General features: G+C 39.1%; 1 protein-coding gene across 1 annotated transcript in view; it reads left to right on the top strand.

The window, feature by feature from the left end:
• Positions 1-26,601, top strand: part of Kynu (kynureninase) — a 118,550-nt gene that overhangs the window by 57,205 nt on the left and 34,744 nt on the right. The window contains exons 8-9 of the mRNA XM_051166171.1: positions 12,594-12,692; positions 13,877-13,950. Of these exons, the coding sequence (XP_051022128.1) occupies positions 12,594-12,692; positions 13,877-13,950 (173 nt within the window). The remainder of the gene's footprint in view (positions 1-12,593; positions 12,693-13,876; positions 13,951-26,601) is intronic.

Genomic DNA, 26,601 nt, shown 5'->3' with positions numbered 1-26,601 from the left:
TCTAGTAAAAAAATGTGCAAGCCGCTATAGGACTGGTTGAGATTGACAAAACCTTTGACAAATTTGCAGCAGGGAGTTCACAGACACTTCCTTGCAAGTGGGTGCACAGCACACTTAAGAACCTAAGTTCTCTCATCTCTCACTTGACCTCTCACTTCCATGATGATTGGCATTAAAGGGGAAACTAGAGAGAAGACCAAGTGGGGAAACTATACTCTCTTTTGAGAACTCATTTAGGCAGGGTATAGAGACAAACAGCATTTTCCTACTGAATACTGACAAAGGAAACAAAACAAAACAAAACAAATGCACTAATGCATCTCATTAAATCAACCAGGAGTGAGAGCAGCTTGATTCTAATGAAAAATACTCGTGCTGTCTTGTTTCAATTTGCACAGGTCAACTATTTTTTTATACATATCCTTACCGACAAATCAGAGTATGAAAAGCAGATGGTAGAAACAGCCATTCCAATCTCATTCAGATGTCAAAGAAAAAAATACTTTTTGTAGAAATGGGTTGTTGCTAGGTTGGCCTCAAACTTACAATTTGTCTGCATCAGTCTCCCAAGTGCTGGCATTAAAATCGTGATCATCATACTGGCTGAAGCACTGTTTCTAATCGCTTTGATTTTCATGTCATGACTCTCTCTCTCTCTCTCCCTCTCTCTCTCTCTCTCTCTGAATTCAAAACAATTTCTTACTGGATTTCTTATCTTTAAAGTTAAGCTCTCTGGGACAAGCAAGTCACAGAGCAATGTTCACTTTATCAGGAACTGTTGTCTCCTCTGCAAACACATTGTTTAAGCACCATCAATCGATAGATCTGGGACAAAGGGAACTGTGGAATCAATGTAGTGAGTAGAGTAAGTGTTACACAGTAACTATGCACTTATGTATTAAAATATTTCTTTTTAAACCATCAGACGTCAATCTCAGGGTAACTATTTGGGACATAATCCCAGCTTTCATTCTGTTTCAGTTTGCTGCCAACCTTCAATATGAGCATTTCGAATTCATCGTCAGGCAGCTGTCTTCTGGGATAAGAGATTTTGGGATTTATTTTCGATAATGCACACTATTTGTAGTTTTCATCTTCTGTATTACTTAGAAAAGCCTGAGGTCTAATACAACCTTGGCTAGCAATGATCTGCATAAAGAAAACTTGCATGCTGAGTTATCTTACAATGCAACTTGACTTCTAAAAGCTATTTCTATACTTGCCTGAGAAAAAACTATGTCTCATACCTTCAGACTAATTGCTTCCCCTTCTGCTTTAATGCTGAAGAATTGCTGTTCCCATTGAGCTGTTTCTGTACCAGAAAGCCTTACACCCTATACTACAGTAGAGTAAACAGCTTTAGGTACTCTTTGGAAAGAATTGAGACCCACAGAGTTACTGACACGGTACAAAACGGGCTTCATATAGAAAGTAAGACTAAATCTCGCCCATAACTAGATAGCGAAAGAAAATGAAAACAAAAAGAGTGAGGACATTTGACAGTATTGGTAAAGTTGATATGAATAAAAGAAACAGTTCTTTTAATTCCCAGGGATGGTGGGGCAATAGGAGCCCTTCTTAGAGATCTGCTGGTTGTTTGCTATCTATCATCTATCTATCTATCTATCTATCTATCATCTATCTATCAATCTATCTATCTATCATCATCTATCTATCTATCATCTATCTATCTATCTATCTATCATCTATCTATTAATCTATCTATTATCTATCTATCTATTATCTATCTATCTATCTATCTATCTATCTATCTATCTATCTATCTATCTATCTATTTTTGACATAGAGTTTCATCATGTAACACTGGCTGGCTAGAAACTCAATATGTACCAGGCTGGCTTCTAATTTACAGCAAGTTCTGAGTACCTGGATTAAAGACATGTGCCACCACATCCAGCCAAATCTTGATATTTGTTTTTGTTTTTAACTTGGAATCCATGTATGACTGTGACTCTTAACAAGTGAGTAATTTGGGAAGAAAGTGTTCTAAGATTATGACAAGAAACCTTATTACCCTCTACCCTCTACTCCATTCCTGCCTCTCTCTAGAAATTCAGTAGATCTTTAACTGCAAACCTCACTGCAACCCCCCAACATCAGAGTTACCTAGCCAGTCTGTTATTGTTAATTCACCGTATGTCTGTATTTCCCTACAAAATTAAGCAGCATGTTTACAGGCATGCATATGCATATAAATATACACAGAAAGTTTCTTATACATTTTAAAACAAAATTCCCCATCACACATTTTTCTTATAGGAATATTGTCCTAATTAAGGGTACAGTATTATCTGGATTTGGAGTCGAGCTAAGAAGAGTGTTCAGAACTCTCGAAGACTTTATTAAGCTGTCTGATAAGAAATCAAACTTACCAATAGCCTCTAAAGAACAGGGGAGACTCCAGGCACACCTAGTAAAGTCTTAATGGCACTGGAGAGATAGACTGGCCTCATTCAATGGAGTCTGGGCCACCACCTTTCAAGGAACATTCACAGACTGGTTTTATCAATGGATAGAGTCACCTTTATGTGTGCTGACAAGGACGAGAAGACCACATATCTAAGTTGGAATTCAGCTGGCTTGGTACAGTAGTTGTTTGCCCACCTCATTTGTGATTTTGACAATTGTTATGAGCATACAATACACACCTGGTGATTACTAGCCCCGAGTATTGATGTAAACACCTGTCTTGTATCATGTTCTGCATAATTCATAGGGCTTTCTTGAGGGAAGGAAAAAAAAAAAACAAATAATAGTAAAAAGTCAGCATATTGCAAAACTTCGAAAAGTACCAAAATTTAGAGTATTCTTAACCCCCTTCCGTTATCTCATTCTATATTTCATTTAATAACTTCTGAAGAGACAGTGTTTTCCCTTCTCCTGGAGGTGTCAACATTAAACCCGTGCTACATTTTGACTCCACTGATCAGAACAATTATTAGTTCTATGTTAAAGGTAATTTTTTAAAAAAACCAAGTGTTTCTTATTTACTTGAGAGTAATTTGGAACAATTTGAACTGCTATTTTTATCTAAAATACTCCATTTAAAAATATGTCGGGCTGGAGAGATGGCTCAGTGGTTAAGAGCACTGCCTGCTCTTCCAAAGGACCTGGGTTCAATTCCCAGCACCCACATGGCAGCTTACAACTGTCTGTAACTCCAACATCTGACACTCCCACACCAACGGACATAAATTAAAATTAAATAAAATATTTTTAAAAAAATAAAATAAAATATGTCCTCAGAGTAATAGCACATAGTAAAACTCACCTAGAACAAATCTCAAAGAGTCTTTTAAAATTCAACATTGAGCTTTTCAGAGGCTTCTATCCCCTCCATCCACTTATTGGAAGCCATGGCCAACCATGTTCATTGACATCTTTGTGAGTGGACAAGGAGCCCTTGCACCACGTCATTTTTGAGCTGTTTTCAGGCAGAATTCCAAAGATAGCAAAAAACTTTCCTTTTCTTGATCTCTGGAGAAAAATGAACTGTTTATAATGGTTCACCCCCCCATACCCTCAAAATTATTTCAGAATGTATGCACCAAGGTGCATATTCAACAATGGCACTGGCTGAAAGTCCATCAGTAGCAAGTAATTTGAGGTTGGGAACTTCATCCTAAAACATACAGATCTAATGTTGAAACAAACACAAACGACTCCTAGATTTTGATCTCACTGCCAAGACTGAATAGGTTGGGTGACAAGCCTGTGGTCTTTGGGAGAAAGAAAGATGATACAAGCATCCTGGAAGCCATGAAGGTCTTTGAGCCCAGGAGTGGCAAACTCAGAAGGAGGATGACATTGGACTATGGGCAGTTTTGATACTTTCCATGTGCATGCATCTTAACCACTAGAACGTTCCTTCTGCAGCTCTGTGGAGCTCCCGGCTTCCCGTCTGCTTGCAATATCCCAAGATCTCTGTGCTCTTACTACAGTTTTTGCATCTCAAGTTTAGCTGAATTGCACTGCTAAGTTTTTGAGTGTGAATAAAAACTATTCAATGAGGAAAATTCAACATCAGATGAGAGCCTATTGGCAAACGTATGATTTTATTTGTTTATTTGTTTGCTTAATTGTTCAACAATAGTTTTACTTATTGTATCAGTGTATAAAACAACAATATTGGAAATTTGGATTACAATATATAAATAGGTAGGAAGTATTGGGAATTGGGTCTAGTCTTAGAAGTTACCTTGTGAACATAATCTGAGCCATCCAGGCCCCTGTTTCCTGCGGCTGGAACTGCATAGGATAGACTGGACAATTAAAAAAGGAACGCTGTTTCGTTTAGCTTGAGGTTCTAAAGGTTAAGACATCCAAGAGAGAGCCCTGGGATTTTGGGGAACTGCCTTTCTGCAGTTCATCATATCCTAGTAGAGCAAGACACTTGGGAAGCAGAGCAAGGACCAAACTGTATGGTCCTTCACTTTCCTTTTTCATACTCAGTAATGCCACCAGGTGGCGCACTGTGACTTTAGCTAGTATTTACTACCCAATCACTGTGCCTCCAAATGTCTTTAACATATGAATCTCAGGGTGAGGTTTACAACCCCTGAACTTTGAGGGGCTCTCTGTTCTGCAAAATGAGGAGGAAAAGGAAAGGGTATCAAGGAGAAAATATAAACTAAACGGAAGGAGCAACAGGACAACTAGAAAAGACCAGTTTAGGGCTCAAGAGCAACAGCAGCGACTACTGCAACAGACGTTTTCGGAGGGAGAGAGGGGTGTTGTTCAAATCTGTGGCTTACAAAGTTCACTAGGGACAAAAAAGGCAGACTGGAAGAATTTGCATTGTTTGAGAAATAAACGGCTAGAATTATTCAAGGATGGCTAGAAAGAAAGGTGTTGTGCTGGCCGAATACAACTATATTCCATGGGATTATGTCAAGATACTTAAGCATTGAACAACATAACTGAAGTCAGAGAGCTCTCTTCCAAGTTGGTGACAGAAGATTTGATGAGACACGTCATCATTTTGCTCCACAGCAGCAACATAGAAGCGGCATTAATAACCACCTATGGTAAATGTGAATTAAAAATATGTTGAATGAAATGTGATTTTTTAAAAATTGTATAAGCTAGGCAAGCGAGCTTTGAGATCTTCTTTCCTCTTTCTCTTCCTCCTCCTCCTGTTCTTCCTCCTTCTCCTCCTGCTCTTCTTCCTCCTCCTCCTGTTCCTCCTTTCCTCCTCCTCCTCCTCCTCCTCCTTTTCCTCCTTCTCTTTCAATCTCTAGCCATCTACTCTTATTTGTAAATTAATGGAACCCTCTGAGGGAAGGCTACAAGGGAGATGGCTCAGTTTTATGCTTTGTTTTAACATGCTGCCATCTAGCGACACTTCTGTAAAATCACACTCTGTCCATCTCATTTAAGTTTGTATCTTGCTTTAATAATTTATGTTTTCTGCCTTCTATACAAAAGAATTGTACATTCAATAAAATGTACTGTGAGAGCCAGGAGTGGTTTTCTGATGTGATGCCACAGAGATTGTGACCACAGGGCATTAATAACAGGATCCAGGAGGTGAAATTGGTACCTTCTTCATAGTCCATACTTTATGAATAATTCATAAGGAAATAAAATACAGACTTTTGAATTCTTTGAGTTTCCTAAGAAAGTTGAACTCTTAAAAATGTTATAAAATGATGAGTTTGAAAAATTCTTTTGTTAAAAAATTGTTCCCCTAATTAGAAATGTGGGTATGTGGAGAGATGACTTCAATTTCAGGATTTCTGGTTTTTCAACTCGGAATTTCAGTGATATGTGTATCTCACAATTTACAGTAACAAATGTACATGCCTATTAAGCCTGGTCCTGAGTCTGCGAGCCCAGATTTTGATGACCTCCAAGTTTTCTTTGAGTGGATTGTGTGTATTCCTTCCCAATCATTCTCAAAGGTGTATTACTATAGACAACATCTTCCTTATGTGATATATATCCCTCAAATTGTGGTAAGAAAAAAATGGTACAAATTCATCTTTATACCTAGAGGAAAACAGCAGAATCAGTTACATATTATAGATTAGGTGTACCTTTTGTGAAATAATTAATGTAGTCATATTATAATAAGTATAATTTTATGAATTGAGTTTCCAAAGCCACCTAAAAGCCATACCTGTGTTAAGAATTCAAAAAGCTGAATAGATTAATGACTGATTATAACATCTGAGATTGTGGAGAGCTTGGAATGGGAGGTCCAGAGCACAATTATCTTAGGCTGTCTTTAGTCTCCTTAATAGCCTTTCATTATGTGTACACATGATTCTGTGGGGCCTGAGACTCTACCTCTGCAATGAGCTACTAGCCAATACTGATGCTTCTTATCTGCTGAACTCCTGTGTCCAGGTCACACTACAGTAGTGAGAAGGTATTTGGAGCAGCTAAACTGTGTCCATTCTTCAACCACAAGGCCTTGATTAGAAGCCAGGCTCTACCACTTGCTTAGGTGTGATCGTGGGAAGATTGATTAACTTCTTGGGCTCAGTCCATTGCCTGAACAGAGAGAAGACACTAGCAGCCGTGCAGTCCTGTTGTGTGGCCTCAACGAACTGATCATTCATTAGAATCAGTAGCATTAGTAGCTGTATATGTATACGTAGGTCATAAAGTGTACTTGACTAAAACTGTCCCTATGCTGTAAGCTGCTTTTGATAATTTCATTACTGCTATTTAAAAAGAGATAAAGTAATTTAAAAACTCGACATTCATTGTCTTCCTTGTGACTCTCAGGTGGAACAATTTGGTAATGTGCTAAGAAAATTAATTGCTTCCACCAGCCCACCATAGACTTAGGGTGCCCTCAGACACTACCCAGGGTCTATCCAGAGATTTCTCCATTTTGCTGCAACAACCTGATTTTTTTTTTACAGGAGTACTTGAGAAGGTGACATGATTTATGACTTTCTTTTGTTCTGTTACTACAAATAATTCATGAAACGGCTGCCACACTGGACAAGCTATATTTGGAGCATGACACTCTGAGCACATCCACTAAGTTTGTGTTTTGGGGGCATGGCCATGCACATTTGGATCTGGAATAAAATGCCTCTATGTTTCTGTATCAGCAACTCTGGGCACACAGCATGGGGCCCCAAGGATGCTCCACCTCACTGCAGAAGTAATGTGCATCTGTGCCAGGTGCTAGCATGAACCTCTCACACCCAGTGTTGCCTCATTGGGTGGGTGTTAGTGAGTTCTTTCCATAGGATGGACTTTCCTTTCTTGTGTGGATGATCTACGGGTTTGTTTTGAGCTGGTAGTTGAGACAATATTCAGCTTGGATTCTATTTATATTTTGCTTCTGAAGCATTTGGATTAAGGTTAGTCATTTAGTTTCTTTTCAGAATATTTAGTTATAGAAATTTGATTTGTTTCTGCTTTCAGAATCTTTGCTAATTTGCTAGGACTTAGCCCTTTTCCTCCGAGATCTAATTCTGTGTTTTGCTATGGCCTGTCTATCACAAACTCCAAAATAATTGACCAACTGAGAGGCAAGTCCGGAAAAATACACTTATTCTTGGGATGGAAGGAACTCTGTCGTCTCCATTGGAAAACCAACATAAGGGCTGATCACCCAGTATCTTAAGACCCCAAACATTACATGTGATGTTAGTGTCCAGGACAAGCCTTAGTCACAGTGGCAGGAACTGAAGGGTGAGAGCCACTGAGGGAGCTCCTGCCAAAAGTGCCACGCAGGGTTCACCGAAAGCACAGGTCCTGAGCCAGCAGAGCGCAGCTTGTTATTTTCAGGAGAAAACTGGAAACATAAAAATAAAGAGGATGTATTGAGAGAAATTTTATTTGGTATTCTTCTTCATTTTGTTTTTGGTAATTTTTAACTTTGGAAAAAAAGTGGAGATATTTGAAGATAACTTGGCTTACCTTTTTTTTGCTAGGGAACACTTGAGATTTCTGGTTTGATGTTTTTCTTGGGGTTTTCTTTGTTCTTTTCTGTGTTTTGTTCTTGTTGTTATTGTTTGTTTTATCAATCTCACAGCATGTTAGTGATCTGTTCAAAATTTTATCTCATCTTGGATTAATTTTGGCAATTCTTTTGCATCTAAAAATTTACCAGCTTCTTTTAGATTTTGCAACTCACATGTTTAATTGGGAATTGTTGTAGTGGCCCCCTTTTTGTTGCTGATGTAATTGTTTGAGTCTTTTCTCCTCTTTGCTTTGTTTGGATAAGGCCTTGCCAATCTTGTTTATCTTTTCAAAGAAGCAACTCTTCACTTTCTCCAATCTTTGTCTTACTTATTTTGTTTTCCAGTTCTGGAATTTCTGCCCTGCTCTTAATGACTTCTTTTCTCTGCTTCTTGGGCTTTGGCTTCTTCATTTTCCACAATTTTAAGTTCATCATTCATTTATTCATTTGATATAGCCTTGGTTTCTCTTATTTTCCTTCCTTCTTTCTTCCTTCATTCCTCCTTTTTTCCTTCCTTTCTTTCTTTGCCTTTCATTCACTTCATTTCACTTACATTTAATTTTTAAAAATGTGTTTATTTATTCACTTTACATCTTAGTTGTACCCTATCCCGCCTCACCTCCCACTCCCACCCTACCTCTCTATCTCACATCCCCCTCCCCGATTCCTCAGAAGAGGAGAGGCTTCCTCTTTCAAATCCACACTAGCTCTTCAAGTCTATCAGGACTTGTGTGTCCTCTTCCCCTGTAGACTGGGAAGGCAGTCCTGCCAGAAGGAAGTGATTGAAACTCTGGTAAGAGACTCCATGTCAGAGAGAGTCCCCACTCCCCTTACTAGGGGACTCCCATAAGTCCTGAGCTGGTCATCAACTATATTTTGTAGGGGGCATAGGTCCAGTCCATGCAAGGTCCTAAATTTTTTAAACATATTTAATCACATTTTTCATCTCACAAACCCTTCCAGATTTCCCCCACCTATCAATCCAACTTCATGTGCTTTCTCTTTTTAAGAAAAAAGATGTTAAAAACAAAACAAAATAAAGAACAAAAGCCCCAATTGATTTTAATTTAATTATTTTATTTAATCACTTTATATCCCTATCACAACCCCTCCCTCCCCTTCTCCCATTCCTACCTCCTACCCTCTTCCCCTTTTTCTCCCTTACCATCTTCTCAGAAAAGGGGAGCGCCCCCCCCCACAATCCATCTCTGCCCATCAAGTTTCATCAGGATTAAGCCTATCCTCTTCCCCTAAGATCAAACAAGGCAGTCCAGGCAGGGAAAAGTGATCCAAAAGCAGACCACAGTGTCCATGTCAGAGAAAGACCCTGCTCTAATTGCTAGGTGGCCCTCATGAAGACTGAGCTTCCCATCAGCCCCATATGTTTAGGGGGCCTAGGGCTAGTCCATGCATGGTGTTTAGTTGGTGGTTCAGTCTCTGTGAGCCCCGGTAGAGCTAAGAACTTCTCTCCCATTAGTTTTGATATATTGTATTCCTATTTTTATTTAATTTTACTAATGGTGTATTTTTTTTTTTATTTCTCCAAGGAGTCACTCAATTTTAAGTAGTATATTACTTAATCTCCATAAATCTGTGTGCATTCTAGAGTTTTTCTTGTTGTAGTCTTAATGTACCAAGGTCAGGAGGAATACAGGAAATTGCTTAACATTCCTTGTATTTATTATACTTGATTTGTATCCTAATATATAATAGGTATTATGCAGTATTTGGATGGAATATTCTGTAGATATCTGCCACGTCCATTTGATCTATGATTTTTATTTAATTCAGTCACTTCTTTCTTTCTTTATTATTTCATTAATTATTTTGTGGAGAATAACCTGTCAATTGGTGAGAATAGGGTATTTTAGAGTTAATCTGTTACTTTATCTCTGGTATTACTTATTTTATGAAATTGCATATAATTGGGCTATATGTGTAGAATGGTAATGTTCTCTTGATTGATTTTTTTTCCATTAATAAGTATGAAGTTGTTTTCTTTACCTTTTCTCGGTAGTTTTGGTTGAAGTATATTTTAGCAGACATTATGGCAGCACTATATTCTTGTTTGTAGGTCCGTTTGCTTGGAATAACATTTTCCATTCTTTCATCATAAGGTAGTACTTTGGTGACATGGTGTGTTTTTTTGGAGTCAACAAGTACATGATACGTGCTTTTTGATCCAATCTAATTAGGCTGTGTCTTCAGATTGGAGAACTGAGACCATTAATATTCAGGGTTGTTGGAAGTTGTGTGTTGGTTCCCACAATTCAGCTGATTTTGTAGTGCTATTTTCACTTTCATTTCCTGCATTGCTTAATACCATTCTCTTGTGGCTTAGTCCTTTCTGTATCCTCATGGAGGTATCTCTGTTTCTCTTAAGTCTGTAGGATTTCTTTAAGTATTTTCTGTAGAGGCTGCTTAGGAGTCATACATTTATTTAGTCTATTTTTATCACAAAAGTTTTTATTTTTTCCTTCAATTATGATCATTACCTTCATTGCACATAGTACCCTGGAATCAGAGCTTAAAATATACCATTCCAAGATTTTCTGACTTTTAAATTTCTAGTTGACTAATCTACTGTTATTCTAATGGGATTTTATATGTGACTTGGTGTTTCTCTCTTGCTGCTTTCTTTGTCCTATTTATATAATGTTCTAATGAGACTATGATGAGAAGAAGTTCTTTTCTGCTCCAATTCCTTATCTATCTGGATTGGCATCTCTTTTCCTAACTCTGGTCATATTTTCTATCATGATTCTTTTGAAAATGTTTTCTATACCCATAGAATAAGTTTCTTCTCTTCCTATGCTTACAACTTATAAATTCGGTCTTTTCAGGGGCCTCATACATCTTGGGATTCTCACTATTATTGTTTTTTCATTGTTCTTGTTAGATTGTTCTAGTCTCTTTATGTTGTCTTCCAACTCAGCATTCTGTCTTCCCTCTTGGTCGATTCTACTGCTGAGACATTTTTAAAATTTAATTTTACTTACTGTTTTTTAGCTTATGTTATTTACTATTTTATTTTACTTACTATGATTTTTATATCCAGCATTGTGTACTGTTTTTTATTTAATATTTATTTATTTTTGTTGAATCCTTCTTCCATATCATCATTTCCTCATTTTCTTTGGCCACTTGTGTCTTTCAAAGTGTTTAGAATCATTATTTTAAAGTCTTTGTGTACTATTACATCTAACTCACTCTTACTAGATGTCATTGCTGCATGACTAATAATTCTTGAAGGAGTTATGTTGTCTTTTTTCCCCATGTTTCTTTAATTAGTGCATTGGGAATTATATATTTGGCATTACTTCTTTGCTTAGCTTATTTTTTATCAGCTATATTCCTTTAGTTGAAGGACTTGTACCCTTAAGGTGGAGTTTGGATGAGGAAGAATAGAATGTTTAGTTCAGAAAATATGTCTTCATATCTGGAGCTCCAGGTGCCTGGCATAACCTCTGCATAATTCCTTTAGTAGGACATTAACTGGGAGAATGACCAGATTTGTTTGGTATTACTACTACGTAACTTTCATACTAACATAGAATCAAAGACTATTGGAAGATAAGCAACCAGGTATAACATGAAGGATACTTAGATTTTAGCTAAAATGGTTAGCAGAAGGAAGGGAGTTAGGTAAACACATAACAGGATTAAGCATTAGATCAACTTTGAAGAAAAGAAATTAAGGCTAGGTAAAGTAGCTAGGAGGGGAAAGTTGAGATATAAGTAGGGCCTACAGAATTTAGAGATTATTACATTGATGGGAAGTTATAATTAAGATGTAAAAGAACGGGGGGATAAGGGTGAGAATGAGAGGAAAAAATATGGAGAGACAGGGAGAGCATGTGAAATGTGACAGAGTAGAACACTAGACTAGACTAACGTAGACTAGGTTAGAGTAGAGTAGACTAGACTAGGCTAGACCGGACTAGAGAAGATTAGACTAGACTACACTAGACTAGAATGAAATGGCTTACAGTAAACTGGGTGGAAAAAAATAAACAACAGCCTAAAACTTGCTGAGCAAAAAAGAAACAAATGCAAGACCATCCTGACACATATGTTAATGAGTGGAAGGTAAATGATGGAGTATACATAATAAAAACAATGCTTATAAGGTGATTGCTAGCACAGATGCACTGCATGGAAAGGTAAAGATCTCAGATCCTTCTGTTTCTAATAGGTTCTAGGTGGTGCTTCATGTACAGCACCCTGGGTGTCCTTAGGACTCTCTGAATCTGTTGGGGCCAGGGGCCTACCCTTACCCTGTTGTAGTTTTCACAAGTAGAATTTAAGCAAACCCCTTGCATCTCCCACAGATGAGCTCGGGGTGAGCATAGTCCAGTTTGCTAGTATTGACTTTGTTTCTCCTGCTGCACCTTAAGTTTCATCCCTATTCCAGTGTTGCATGACAAGTGCAAATGTCAACATAATGAAGAAGGAGATGGTGGCAGTTTTGTGATGATGGCTTTGTTCTAGTGGGCTGCCTAAAGGGTTGTGGGAGTTGGGCATCAAGTGTTGTGAGCTGGGCAACATAGGGAACTAGTACACATATTACAAAAGGTTTAAGATACCGTCTTTACTGTTCCTAATCATTAAACAATTTGAAACCATGTATGTTCTTCCCTAGGGCTGTTTTGTTGGCTTTGACCTAGCACATGCAGTTGGAAATGTTGAACTCCACTTACATGACTGGGGTGTTGACTTTGCCTGCTGGTGTTCCTACAAGGTAGGAAATAACCAATGTCAGGCGTCCTTCTATTGGTTTCAATCTAAAGAAAATGCATGGTCCACAACTTGCATTCTAGTTCTGTCAATCCTGTGTTTTCTGACTTAAGAAATTATGACATAATATGATAGAGTAACATGAAAAATAATCTATTTCTACTATTCCTACAACTGTAGACATTTTATTCATCAAAGTTCCAGGCTACTATAAAATATGTATTAAGTACAGAGAACAGATTCCACACTTAGAGCTTAATTCATATTGATTAATGCCTTTAGTTTTTGTATATATGAAAACTAGGCTAGAATATTACTATATATATATATATATATATATATATATATATATATATATATATATATAAATGAAATTCTTAGACACTGAGTATTAGACACAGAAATTTGAACAAAGTTTTTGAAATCTGCTAAACCTTAAACTTCTACACACTAGTGATGTTGGGCATCCCATGGACACCTCTGAGGCCTTCCATCTTCTCATGTCCTAGAAGGACATGATACACGAAGACATAGATACATGAGGAGCAGCAGAAGCAGAGATCTGTGTTAGGAACTGGGCATTGTCTATGGTAGGATGCGTGCAAGATGAAAAGACAGAGCTTAGTAGTTCAAATAGCCCTGCACCCCAGCACTGCCGCTTTGGGGTCACTTTTTGTTTGGAGCATTCCATGCACAGTCGTCTATTACATGCAGTTCTATATACAACTCCATGCGTATCATGCATGCGTTTTGAGCATTTTATGTCTCTCCCAAAGGGCGTATGTTAGCATTTTCATGAGTCACATTTCAGATGCTAGCCTCCTGCATCTGCCTGCACCTGCGTGGTGCAAGAATTAGTTGGCCTATGGAAGAGGATCAGGCCAGCTAAGTTCTTAATATGTCCAGGGCTCTCCAGAACCTCACTCTGCCCTACTCCCCTACCTCAATAATTGGAAGAAAATTTGGTGAAAATAATATAGCCCCATTTTTTCAGCTTAGTAATATTTTTCATTTGTTTTTCTTTTAACACTAAGACCCCATGTTCTGTTTTTCTGCAAGAGCTCAAATAATGACATATTTTGGACTGGTCAAAAGTTATGGACTTATTTAAGACAAGTAAAATGAAAATAGTGTTTGTATTTCCATCATGTATTCAAGTAAACCCATACAATTTCATTTCTTTTCCAGTATTTAAATTCAGGAGCCGGAGGTCTAGCTGGTGCCTTCGTCCACGAGAAACATGCTCATTCAGTGAAGCCTGCGTGAGTAGCATCTCCAAGCTTTTATTCTCTTATGAACAAATTAGTGTGCATTCCTAGGATGTTAAACATTCCTAAAATTGCTCATGAACAGGCTCTGGATTAGATTATGATTATTTTACCACTCCATTAACAGTGCTGTGCTGCATCAGAAATAATTGCGTCCGAAAGACTTCAATTGGCTAAATGAGAAGTTTAAGCAAAACAGAAATCTTTAATGCAAAATGAGCTATTGCAGTCATGTGGAGCCAATGGTTTAATGAAAAAGCCGTCTTGAAATTTATACTTTTAAATGGACTGCATAGATTTTCCAATTGCTTTAAGTACAGTCCCTCCCCTGACCCAAAGCACAGTGTTATGACCATGGCATGAAAGTCACAGGCTGTGTTTGAGTTCCCCAATGACAAGGTGCCGGATCAGCCACCAAAACCAGGACCTTTACCAAGTTTCTATTGCTTTAATCACCAAGTTGGCCAAATCATCTTCAGAGGAAGAACAGTAGAGTGAGAGTCCCTCCTCCTCTGGGGAACAGCAGAAGGAGGAGGTGGAGACGGGAGGGAAAGATCATTGCCTGGCATAAATAGAAGAGAAACTTCGGACAGTACATGGCCAAATGGCTGCCCTATCCCAGGGCTCAATGTCTAAGGCCAAGCTCAAGAGAGAGAAAAAATGAACAATGGATGAACCCAGAAGACAGAGAAATATTAAGGCTGGGTTGGGGTCATTGAAGGTGATGAGGGTCCTCAGGTACCTTGATTCTTTACCCCAAGAAACCCAGAAAAGCATGTGGCAGTTGGAGTGGGGAGCAGTGCTGCTACCCCTGATCACCCCAGTTTTGCAACTTCAGAAACAAGCAGCAAAAAGCTAACCGAGGCTACAGAGACAGCCCTTTGGTTAAGAGTTCTGCCCGTTGGTTAAGAGTCAAAGGAGCATAAAGAAAGCAGGCCCATAAGTTATAAAGAGAAGAGGCAACTGAACCTGGATTATCAGTAAATTACCTGAGGAGAAGTTGGGTTTAACCACACACATTATCTAAGCTAAGGGACCCCTTTTTATTTTATGTATATGAGTTTTCTGTCTTCATACACACTAGAAGAGGATATTAGATCTCATTATAGATGGTTGTGAGCCACCATGTGGTTTCTGGGAATTGAACTTAGGACCTCTGGAAGAGCAGCCAGTGCTCTTAACCTCTGAGCCATCTCCCCAGCCCCTAAGGGACCCCTTTTAACACTTCAAATCCAGAGGCAATTGGGGTGGACTCTGAAACACACAAGCTCTCCACACTTAACTTGAACACTACATTTCATCCTGCCTATGAAAGAAATTTGGAGCCTATTTTTAAATGGTTTACACTATTAAACCTGTGGGAAGGGATGACTCCATCACCTGGCTAAACAATACCACATGGTCAAACCCCCCAACACCCCCCCCCCCACACACATGTATAAAAGGGAGGAAAGATGAAAGGAAGGAGAAAAATCTATAAGAATGATGAGGAAGGAACTAGTTTTGGAGAAGTGGGAACTAGAAAAGCGGTAGCAAGGTGTCAGCAGATGTTCAACCTCACCAAAAATCCTCTCAAGAGACTGAGTGTGAAACGGTCAGTCATCGTCTAGCAAGTAGCAGAGACTCAGCAGTCCGAGCTCCAGATTCAGCTTCCTGACATCCCCTCCATCTCCTACATCTGGGATTTTGACTCAGGCAGGCTAAAGGGCAGATGAGGCAGGAAGGATCTGCAGGGCCACACCCCTTTACCACCCTACCCCACCACATTTCTCGCTGTTGTGACACTTAACATTTCACACCCCTCTATAGGAGATCTGGATCTGTAGGGAAGAGGAATTCAGGGATAGTCACTGAAGGAGGGACATGGGCAAAATAAGATTTAATATTAAATGCCCCAGGCCTACTGTTAATGGCCTCCTGGATGTGCAATCTCTTTCAGAATGATGGAGGTGGGCCAAAGGTATGGGTGGGAGAGCACAAGGCTACAAGAAGCTATAGGTGTCCCATTTACTCCTGTTCTGGGGGTGGTTTTAATTTATTTAAGCCAGGTAAGACTGCAGGTGGGGCACCATGGTTCTTCCTTCAACCTCCATGGGGGTGAGGAGAGACAGGAGTCCTTTTTCTTGTTGGCCTTTTCCCTACTCTTTTCCTTTTGTCATTCCACTCCATTTGGAGCCTGGGGATTTGTCACATCTTCATTTGGATGTCAGAACTGTCTTTGCTGTTTCTTTGGTTCCAACTTGGAAATAAGGAAAATATTGAAAAACTTATACTTTATATAAATGAAAGACAGCCAGGCTGTGCCTAATAGTATTCAAATTGTATCTACGTATAAAGCTGTCAGAGTCATGAGATAGCTGGTAAGGAACATAGTCTGTCTTGCAACACTTTATTATCAATGAAACCTGAAGAAACTAAACATGGAACAATGGACTAGCTATGCAAAAGCAACACCTGGCTGCTCTATACAACTCTCTTCATGTTTTAGGATAAGTGTTAATACAAATGCAATATACCAACACATCTATGCCTTTTTTTATTTGACAAAGGAACTCGCTGTGTGCCTTTTATTTTTATCTGGTATGGAGATTTAAAAAATAACATTCTGCGTCTTATTTGTGTTACAGTACTGCTGGTTAGTTTTCTGCATCCCATAGCCACTGGCTCAGTGATTTAACCTTTAAAGAAATTACAGGTGAATTAGTAGACCTTGAATCACCTCCCATTTCTGCAATTCTCTGCATATTAATCTTAGAAATTTAAGATCATTTTCTGTGTGTTACTTAATCATGTCTGAAGTCTCTTCAAGATTTCAAGCTTCGAAAATTAAAAAGTGCTTTTTCTTTTGACAGCTATTTAGTCAGGCATATATTTTCCTTGAATATATTGCTGTCGGTACATTAAATTGTTCTTCATATCCCAAATATTCAGAGAAGACTATAATGCACATATTAAGAGAAAATTGGACATATTTTATGTCATCTTTTTGGGGTGTATGTATATATGTGTGTGTATGTGTATATGTGTGTATGCATGTGTGAGTACTTGTGTGTGTTTGTATGTGTGTGTATGTATATATGTGTATGTGTATTTTGAAATGTATGAACATGTGCAATTGGGAGGGCATATATGTGCATGTATACCTACCTCAGTGTGAAGGCCAAATGTAAATTTTGCATCTCTTCTTCTGTTGCTCCCCATCTTATATTTTGAAACAGGGTCTATCAGTGAACCTAGAGCTCATTGATATGGCAAGGCTTGACGGTGAGCAAGTTCCCAGAATCCTCTTGTTTCTGGCTTTCACATCTAAGTTTGCAGGTGTGCACTATTGCTTGCAGCTTGTTACATAGGTGTTAGGGTTGTGAACACAGGTCCTCATGCTTTCAGACTAGGAAGATGGTTCAGTGAATAAAGTACTTGCCCAGACCTGAAGACCAGCATTCATATTCTCAGAATCTGTAAAAATCGAGATGTGGATGTACACACATTGTCATATCAGCCTGCCTGTGGTGTAGTGACAGGCACAGAGGAGAGCATTTGCAGAAGCTCAGAGGCCAACTAGTCTGCCTGCCATATGTCACAGTGAACAGCAAAGCAGAACACGAAGAGAGATATGCAAGGTTGCCTCTGACTTCTCCACATGTGTACCATGGCATATGCTCAAACACATGTATAGAAACATGGAAGCACCTACAGTATACACATGCATATGCAAAACTCACACATACATGCAGCATTCACATATAACATACACACACACACAGAAAGAGAGAGAGAGAGAGAGAGGGAGAGAGAGAGAGAGAGAGAGGGAGAGAGGGAGGGAGGGAGGGAGAGAGAGAGAGAGAGAGAGAGAGAGAGAAGAGAGAGAGAGAGAGAGAGAGAGAGAGAGAGAGAGAGAGAGAGAGAGAGAGAGAGAGAGAACACTAATGTTGCTACCATTTCATCTAGTTTGGTTGTTTTCTACATAGATGACATTGACATACGAGGTATTTTTTAAATTTTGTGTGGTGAGCAACCATCTTGGCAATTTCTTGTTCTCTGTTATTTAAGTTGGGATAGAAGAGCTGGTGTGCCTTATCAAGTTGAAGGGCAAACTGGTTCCAGGTGGACAAAGGAGAAGTAATTTATAGACACTTTAGGCCATGCTAGGAGTTAAGCCCTGGCATCCCAGCAGGCGTGTGCTGCACTGGATTTCTCTTGCGGTGCACGAGCAGCAGGAGTGGGTGACTTTACTCATCTGTGTTCCTTCTGTGGAACCCATAAACCATGGTCTCTTGCTGGGGTGCAACTTCAAGAATATCCTTGCACTTTCGGTGTGTTTCCCCTGAAGGAAATAATGTCCGCCTCAGTTACATAAACAAGTTTTCTGAGGAAAAAAATTATTTGATGTATCCCTAGCCACTAAATGTTGTCACTTCATTTTATAATCACATAAAGTTACATAAACATATTCAAAGCTTTAGGAAGAATGTAATTGGGTGACGTGTCCACCAATATCATTAGAATATTCTCTCATCCTGACTTTCTGGGTGTGTAGTTGGCTCCCAGAGAAAGTGTAGCCTTTTGACCAACCAAAAGTATTTTTCCCCAAGCAAGAAAGATAACCCCAAAGTTTATGGTTTCTGACCTAGGATATCAGTTCATTCTTGGCTGTCACCCACCAGTTTCAGTAGACCTTTAAAGAGTGACTGAATTTCCACATCCTAAATTCTCTCTCCCACTAGCCTTGTCGCCTACTGTTTACTTTTCCCTCCCCTCCCTCCTTTCCTTCTTTTTTTTTTTTTTCACTTTTTAAAAAAATTAATTTGTTCACTTTACATCCTGATTGTAGCCCCCTCACTCCTCTCCTCACAGTCCCATCCTCCCTCCCTCCTTCACTCCTCTCCCCTCACTCTTCTAAGCAGGAAGCCCTCCTCCTCTATCATCTGACTTCAGCCAGAGTCCATGTCAGAAGTAGTTCCTACTCCCCATATTATGGGACCCACAAGGAGACTGTGCTGCCAATCTACTATATCTGAGGAGGGGGTCCAGGTCCTCCCCATGCATGGTCCTTAGTTGGTACATCAGTCTCTGAGCACCTCCCTCCTCTGCCTAGATTTTTTGACTCCATTAGTCTCCTTGTGGAGCTCCTGTCTCCTCCAGGTCCTTCTTCCCCCCCGCCCCCCATCTTCCAGGTTTTTGAGGCCGATGGTGTAGCCCAGGCTGGTCGGGAAATCAGAGTACCCTACCTCAGCCCCCTGAGTGCCTCACTCATTACAGGTGTGTCAACCACACTGAAAAGGGAGCACATTTTTTTTGATGCTTATTTGTATTTGTATAAGCCAGAGTTTAATGTTTTTGAAAGATTATGTTTTGATGTACTGCATTTTACCTAGTCAGCTTGGCATATGGATGGGCTTGAATGAAGCTTAGCCAGCAAAGCTGCATTACAGAAGGCTGGCTTTTGCTTTTCCGTTCATGTCTTCATGTTCTTAAAGCTTCTTCCAATGTGATGTCAGACTGCAGGACTTCCCATTTCCAGGCTTAATCCCCTCTCCCAGACCCAGGATCCTGTGTTAATTTGTGTTAGGGTCTTAGAGCTCAGTGTAGGCAGAGGATGTTGCAGACTTGCCCAGCAGCATCTTGTTTGTGATGGGAGGCTTAGTGTCTCGCTGAAGCGTCACGTGGTGCTCCATGGTGTGTTTTCTGTCTTTGTCCATCTGCAGATCAAAGCGCATCTCTTGGATGATGTTAGAGGAAGGAGCAAAAATTGGAAATCAAAATACGGCACTATAAGCAGTGGTGACACTCAGTGAACCTATCTTGAAATGAAAGGATTTCTCTTGAAAATAGTAATTATCATGCAGAGATCACATATAACTTGAATTGCAAGGCGTCCATGCTAATTCTATTCTCAATTATATAACTAAATGTCCGTTGTCAGGCCTGAGGTGTCAGTTGTTTAACTGTGTTTAATACGACTTCAAGTGCCTAACCCTTCTCCATTTTTATAGAACCGCAGAGAGAGTTGGATTTTGTTGTTGTTGTTTTTAAATTATTCAATATTTTAGCTGAGAACCATATGAACACCCTCAATGTGAAAGCAAGGATCTAAAGGCTAACAGACCGAACCACTTGGCAAAGTCGGCTTTGTTACTTGAAAAGGCTGACATCTAGTGGTCAAACATGTTATTTCAAATAAATAGCAATCATCACCACTCACCTCTTAACAAGTATTTTCATATATATAAAACATTTTAAAATCATCATGCTATGTACATTGCAGCAATCGATAATGCTCTTCAAAAGATAAAGAACAGAATGTGGGTGGGAGTAAAGGTATGGGGTAATTTCAGGTGTATGGTTACAGAAAATTTAGATGTTCATCATGGATGTGGGAAAAACAGCCTTGCAGAAATAGGTGGTCCATCTGGTGTGGAATGAATCACAGGAAATGCAGTGCATTCTAGAAAGTATCTTCTATATAATTTTGAAATGTTTTTATATGATGCTTCCATTAATAACTGATGCATGATGCCTATACCAGAAATTCTACTTCCTTTTTGTTATAAGGGGCTTGCTGGACATTATCCATAGCTAACCACATAAGATGTTTCTGAATTCTGTTTGTCCATGTGGAGAATGAGAATATTAGAGGACAGAGGCAATCCACTGGGCAAAGATCTGAACTCAAGCAACCTTACTTTCTAACTTATCATCACACTCTCTTTTTTCAATGTCACATTTTAACCTAGCCCACACTTAAAAGTTATTAAGACTGGCTAGGAACAAATCACTAATTGGGAAGTATCAACAGATACTTAAGATGGACTGCTGCTCAACCTACAAAGCTAATAACTTCCCTAAAATATGGGAATATATTTTAAAGTAAAGTCTTTCAGAATTTCAAATATAACTATTGTACTTATATCACTGCTGCCCCTTTCTTTTTCCCTCCAACTCTTCCCATGTCTCCCTGTTTCTTTTCAAGTTCATGACCTCTTCTTTCATTATTATTGCTATGTGTATAACATATGTACATATAAACATAACTTGCTGAGTCCATTTAGTGTTGCTCATATGTATATGTGTTTAGGGCTGACCACTCAGAATTGGATAACCTATCAGGGGCTTTATCCCAAGGGAAGACTGACTCTCCCTCTCTCCACAGCCATTGATTATCTAGACATGGGACCTTGTGAGATTTCCCTCCACCATACACATGGGCATGTCAATTGGGGTTGTCATTATGCACATCTTGCTCCATTGGTGATGTATGAAATTGGGGTTTGCCTCCCCACATCAGTGCTCTTTGCATTTTGATCGCTTGTGACTGTCTACAGTGATCTCCATCCACTACAAAGAGAGGCTTCCTTCATGAGAGGTGAAGAGGTACTCTTATCTGAAGACATACAGAGAATACATGTCTAGAATGCGATTAGGAATTATATTGATTTAGGAAAGTGGCAGTAGCACATTATCCTCCAAGACTCATGACCTGACTAACTGCCAGTACTTGGTTAGGTATACAGTATCCATTTATGATTTCCCACATGTTGAACAGTCCTTAAATCCAATTAGATGAATGCTGGTTGCCCCCAAAATGTAAGTGTCAGTATTGTACCTTTTAGGGTATCTTTCTATTCTGGTCATTGTTGTAGCTCATAGGCTTTACAGATGGGTAGGACTGTTGCTTGCATCCCTCTGTTGGTAGTTCCCATAGCAACTTTAGATACTATCAGAAATAGTCCTCAGGTAGGTGTTTTCTAGGTCCATTCCAGCTCCAGTCTTCAAGTACTGTATCTGAAGCAGTTTCTTCAGCAATAGACCTTGCCGTCAACTTCTGGGCGGCAACTGAGGATAACACAATAGCCTAAATTGTTTGGAAAGTCCTTGGACTCCCCTGATCAAAAACTTGGAAGGAAGTTTTCCTATGGCTGGTTTTCAAGGGGAAGCTTTGTCCAAGTGGTGTACCTTCATTTAATTATGTATATACATACATACATATAATAATATAAATATATCTTTCTAAGTAAACATAAAACAACATGAAAGGAGTACTTTTAATTGCAAAGGCTTAACAATCACAGATGTGTGGCAAACAGAGGTAATCAAATGACCCTGACTTTGTGTTAGCTTTACAAATGTCAACCTTCATATTTCATATGGTCCAGTATAATGGTTGCCCTTTTCATTTTGGAATTTCTGTGATATCTGAGACATTTTTCACAAGATCCCATATGCTGTAACTCAATATCCACCCCCAACTTATTTTTTATAAAAATGACCATTTTTCTTTGAAAATTGCAGTGAATAGGATGTACGGAAAGGTGATTTCTGTTCACAATTTTAACCTTATTCAGTGAGATGATGGTACTCAATGTTGCTACTCATTTACACACAGGTTCAGCATATCTTCAAATCCCCCATTATGTTTGATCTCCTGAAATGGTTATTTCCATTGGGATATTTTGTGAGCATTTTAAGTGGCCAAGAATATGCCTACTGATAACTTTTATGAAAATTCTCTAGTTTTAACTCATACCAACACATTTTCATAACCACTTACAGTCATTTGATTGAATTTTTTAAATAGAGATGACATTTAAAAAATCTTGTTAAGGGCATTTGTCCTTTTTTTTAAATTAATTTATTCTTGTTACAAGTCAATGGTTATCCCATTCCTTGTATCCTCCCATTCTTCCCTCCCTCCCATTTTCCCCTTATTCCCCTCCCCTATGACTGTTCCTGAGGGGGATTACCTCCCCCTGTATATGCTCATAGGGTATCAAGTCTCTTCTTGGTAAACCTGCTGTCCTTCCTCTGAGTGCCACCAGGTCTCCCCCTCCAGGGGTCAAATGTGTGAGGCACCAGAGTATGTGGAAAGTCATATCCCACTCTCCACTCAACTGTGGAGAATGTTCTGACCATTGGCTAGATCTGGGTAGGGGTTTAAAGTTTACGGCCTGTATTGTCCTTGGCTGGTGCCCCTGGGCCCAAATCTGCCTATCAAAATGTTCTACTTGTAGGTTTCTAGGACCCTCTGGATCCTTCTACTTTGCTATTCTCCCATGCGTCTCTCATTTAGAGTCCAATAGGATGCCTTCCTCTCTGTCCCAGTTTCCTGGTAAGTGAAGGCTTTCATGGGACATGCCCCTTGGGCTAGTATGCAGATATAAGTGAGTATATACCATTTGAGTCTTTCTGCTTCTGAGTTAACTCACTCATTATGATCATTTCTAGCTCAATCCATTTATCCACAAATTTTGGGAATTCCATGTTTTTAATAGGTGAGTAGTATTCCATAGTGTATATGTATCACAGTTTCTTTATCCATTCTTCTACTGATGGACAGTTAGGCTGTTTCCATGTTCTGGCTATTATGAATAAGGCTGCTATGAACATGGTTGAGCAAATTTTCTTGTTGTGTGCTGGAGCATCTTCTGGGTATATTCCAAGGAGTGGAATAGCTGGGTCTTGAGGAAGCCTTATTCCCATTTTTCTGAGATAGCACCAGATAGATTTCCAAAGTGGCTATACTAGTTTGCATTCCCACCAGCAATGAAGGAGTGTTCCTCTCTCCCCACATCCTCGCCAGCATGTGGTGTCGCTTGAAATTTTGATCTTAGCCATTCTGATGGGTGTAAGATGGAATCTCAGAGTTGTTTTGATTTGCATTTCCCTGATGACTAAGGAGGTTGAGCATTTCTTTAAGTGTTTCTCAGCCATTTGATATTCCTCTGTTGAGAATTCTCTGTTTAGTTCCAAGCCCATTGTCCCTTTTATTGTTACAGATAGTTTGCAAGTTAAAAGGAGTCTAGCTAACCTTAGTGAATGCTTAAAACAAAGTTTAGATCTCAGAAACACAGCTTATTATTGGTGTTTTGGCATTTATTATGCACATAAAGTAATTTTCAGGGAAGTCCAATAAAGAGCAAAAGCCTTACAATTTATAAGATTATACCATGTTTCACCCAAGTAAACAACTGATATTTGTGGAGACCGGCTTATGCTCATTTGTCCTTGAGAATACTGATTTGATATTTTCTATATCCACATACTTCTAGAGGCATGCCCCAAGCCATATCTAAAATGTAAAACCTTAATTTAGTTTCTTAGTGATCTCTTCTGTCTCTGCTGCATCGTGCCTCCTTGGGTAACCGCTCCTAGAACAAAGAGTGCAGGTCGCCGAGGGAGGTGCTTGCCTAGGACTAAATTAACCATGGTGGTGGTTTTAATCACACATTTGTGGAAGAAAATAATTCCATTGTTAGTTCCATCATTTCCATCAAACTGCAGGCTGTGAGAGTTCGACATCGTCCCGTCACTATCCACTGTCCAGCACAGTACAGAGTGATGCAACAACACAGCCATCTTCCAACAAGAAAAAACGCACGTGGATCAACCACCTACTTATAAAATTAGTCCTTACTTGAGTGTCCTTCCTTAATTAAATTGGCATGAATTCTACCGACCACTTTGTGCAGTCTCATACCATAAGTAAGAGTTGACATAGCAGGAGTATCATGAACACTCGTAATAAGGTAAAACTCCTTCCAGAGAGTTCACAATGTAAGCAAAGTTGAAAAACTGTTGATTCATAACCGTGGAGAAGAATATGCTGTAGATGGAACTGTTAGTATAAGTCGTTGAAGAAATATGATTAGAATTTTAAATCAAATAGCTGAAATATTAGAGATTTTAGAGACAAATAAGTGGCTAAAAAGATCTCCAAGACCACATGGAAAAAGTTAAACTTTTTATGAAGGGGATTATATTTTCCCACCATAACATTGCCTCAAAATACAGATCCAAAATAAGCAGTGGATTTATTGTTTGTTCTTTTTTTCTTTTCTTTTTTTTTTTTTTTAATGTATCATATGGCTAGAGAAATGACTCTGCAGTTGAAGAGCTCTTGCTGCTGTTTCCGAGGACCCAGATTTGAATCCTAGCACATGCACAGTGGTTCATATTTGTTTGCAATTCCAATCCTAGGTGATCCTCCACCCTATTCTGGCCTCTGACGTCACCAGGCACACATGTAGCGCACAGATATACATGCAGAAGAAACACCAGAATACATAATTTTTTGTTGTTGTTGTTTTTCGAGACAGTGTTTTCTCTGTGTAGCTTTGGTTAGCTCTGTGTAGCTGAGAGTCTCCGGGACTTGCTTTGTAGACCAGACTAACCTTAAACTCATAGTGATCTACCTGTCTCTGACTCCCAAGTGCTGGGATTAAAGGCAGGTACTGTCACACCCGGCTAATTAAAAAAAAAAAAACCAATCATTTTAAATGTTATCTTAATTTCAAATTTATCAGATTATAAATTTAAATATTTTATTATTTTTAACTTCGCATTGGTGTTGACTTATTTTTGTCTCATGTTTATGAGTGTTTGTCTGTGTAGCACATGCATGCCTAGTATTGGCACAGGCCAAAAGACAGTGTCAGATCACCTGGAACTGGAGTTATAGACGTCTATAAGCTGCCATGTGGTTGCTGGGAACTGAAAGTCAGTCTTCTGCAAGAGCAGCTGGTGCTTTTAACTGCTGATCCATCTATCCAGTCTTTTAACTTTATGTTTTAAGGTAACTCTTCAATAACCTATTTCTCCATTACATTTAAAATTTATTTCACAGAACATTTCACAGTTTGTTTTCAAATAATGTGGAATTCTGAAGTGTCTGCACACACACACGTGTTGTAAGAGTATAAATATATAGAAATATAATATTATATTTCCAACTCAGTAATAAAATATGACAAACCCACTGTTTGTCGTGTTTCTTCTGAGTATTCATCTAGGTTACCGATGCTTTGTCATATAAATGGAATAATACTTAACAGTTCAAAATGATGCCTAAAAATAACTTGCAAATATTTTTGTGTGAAAACCACTTTTTCACATTTATTAAAATTATATTTTTTCTCATATAATATATTTTGAATTCAGTTTCTCCTCACTCTAGTCCTCCTAGTTCCTTCTCAATCCCACCCTCCATCCAGATTCAACCCCTTTCTAGCTCTCATAAGGAAACAAATATGTGTCTAAGGGATACTAATACAATAAAACAAATTATAATAAAGTAAAATATAATAAGATAAAAATACTAACATGCTGGAATAGTATCAAACAAACACACAGAAGGAAAAGAGTCCAAGAGAAGTTACAGGAAACAGAGACCCATTTGTTTCCACTCACAGAAATCCCATAAAAACACTAAGCTAGAAGCCATAATAGATACACAAAGAGCCAGGCATGACAGAGCATGTCTTTAATCCCAGCACTCAGGGAGGCAGAGGCAGGCGGGTGGATCTCTATGGGTTCGAGGCCAGCCTGGTATACAAAAGCAAATCTAGGACAGCCAAGACTACATAGAGAAACCCTGTCTCAGAAAGAGAGACAGAGAGACAGAGAGACAGACAGAGACAGAGAGAGAGACAGACAGAGACAGAGAGAGAGACAGAGACAGAGAGACCATGAGACGAGAGAGACAGAGAGAGGAGAGAGAGACAGAGAGAGAGAGAGACGAGAGAGAGGAGAGAGAGGAGAGAGGAGAGAGGAGAGAGAGAAGAGAGGAGAGACAGAGAGAGGAGGAGAGAGGGGAGGAGAGAGAGACAGAGAGGGAGAGAGAGAGAGAGAGAGAGAGAGAGAGAGAGAGAG

The sequence above is a fragment of the Acomys russatus genome, chromosome 24 (genome assembly GCF_903995435.1).
Source record: "Acomys russatus chromosome 24, mAcoRus1.1, whole genome shotgun sequence".
Classification (NCBI taxonomy): Eukaryota; Metazoa; Chordata; class Mammalia; order Rodentia; family Muridae; genus Acomys; species Acomys russatus.
This window is presented reverse-complemented; position numbering and strand designations above follow the sequence as displayed.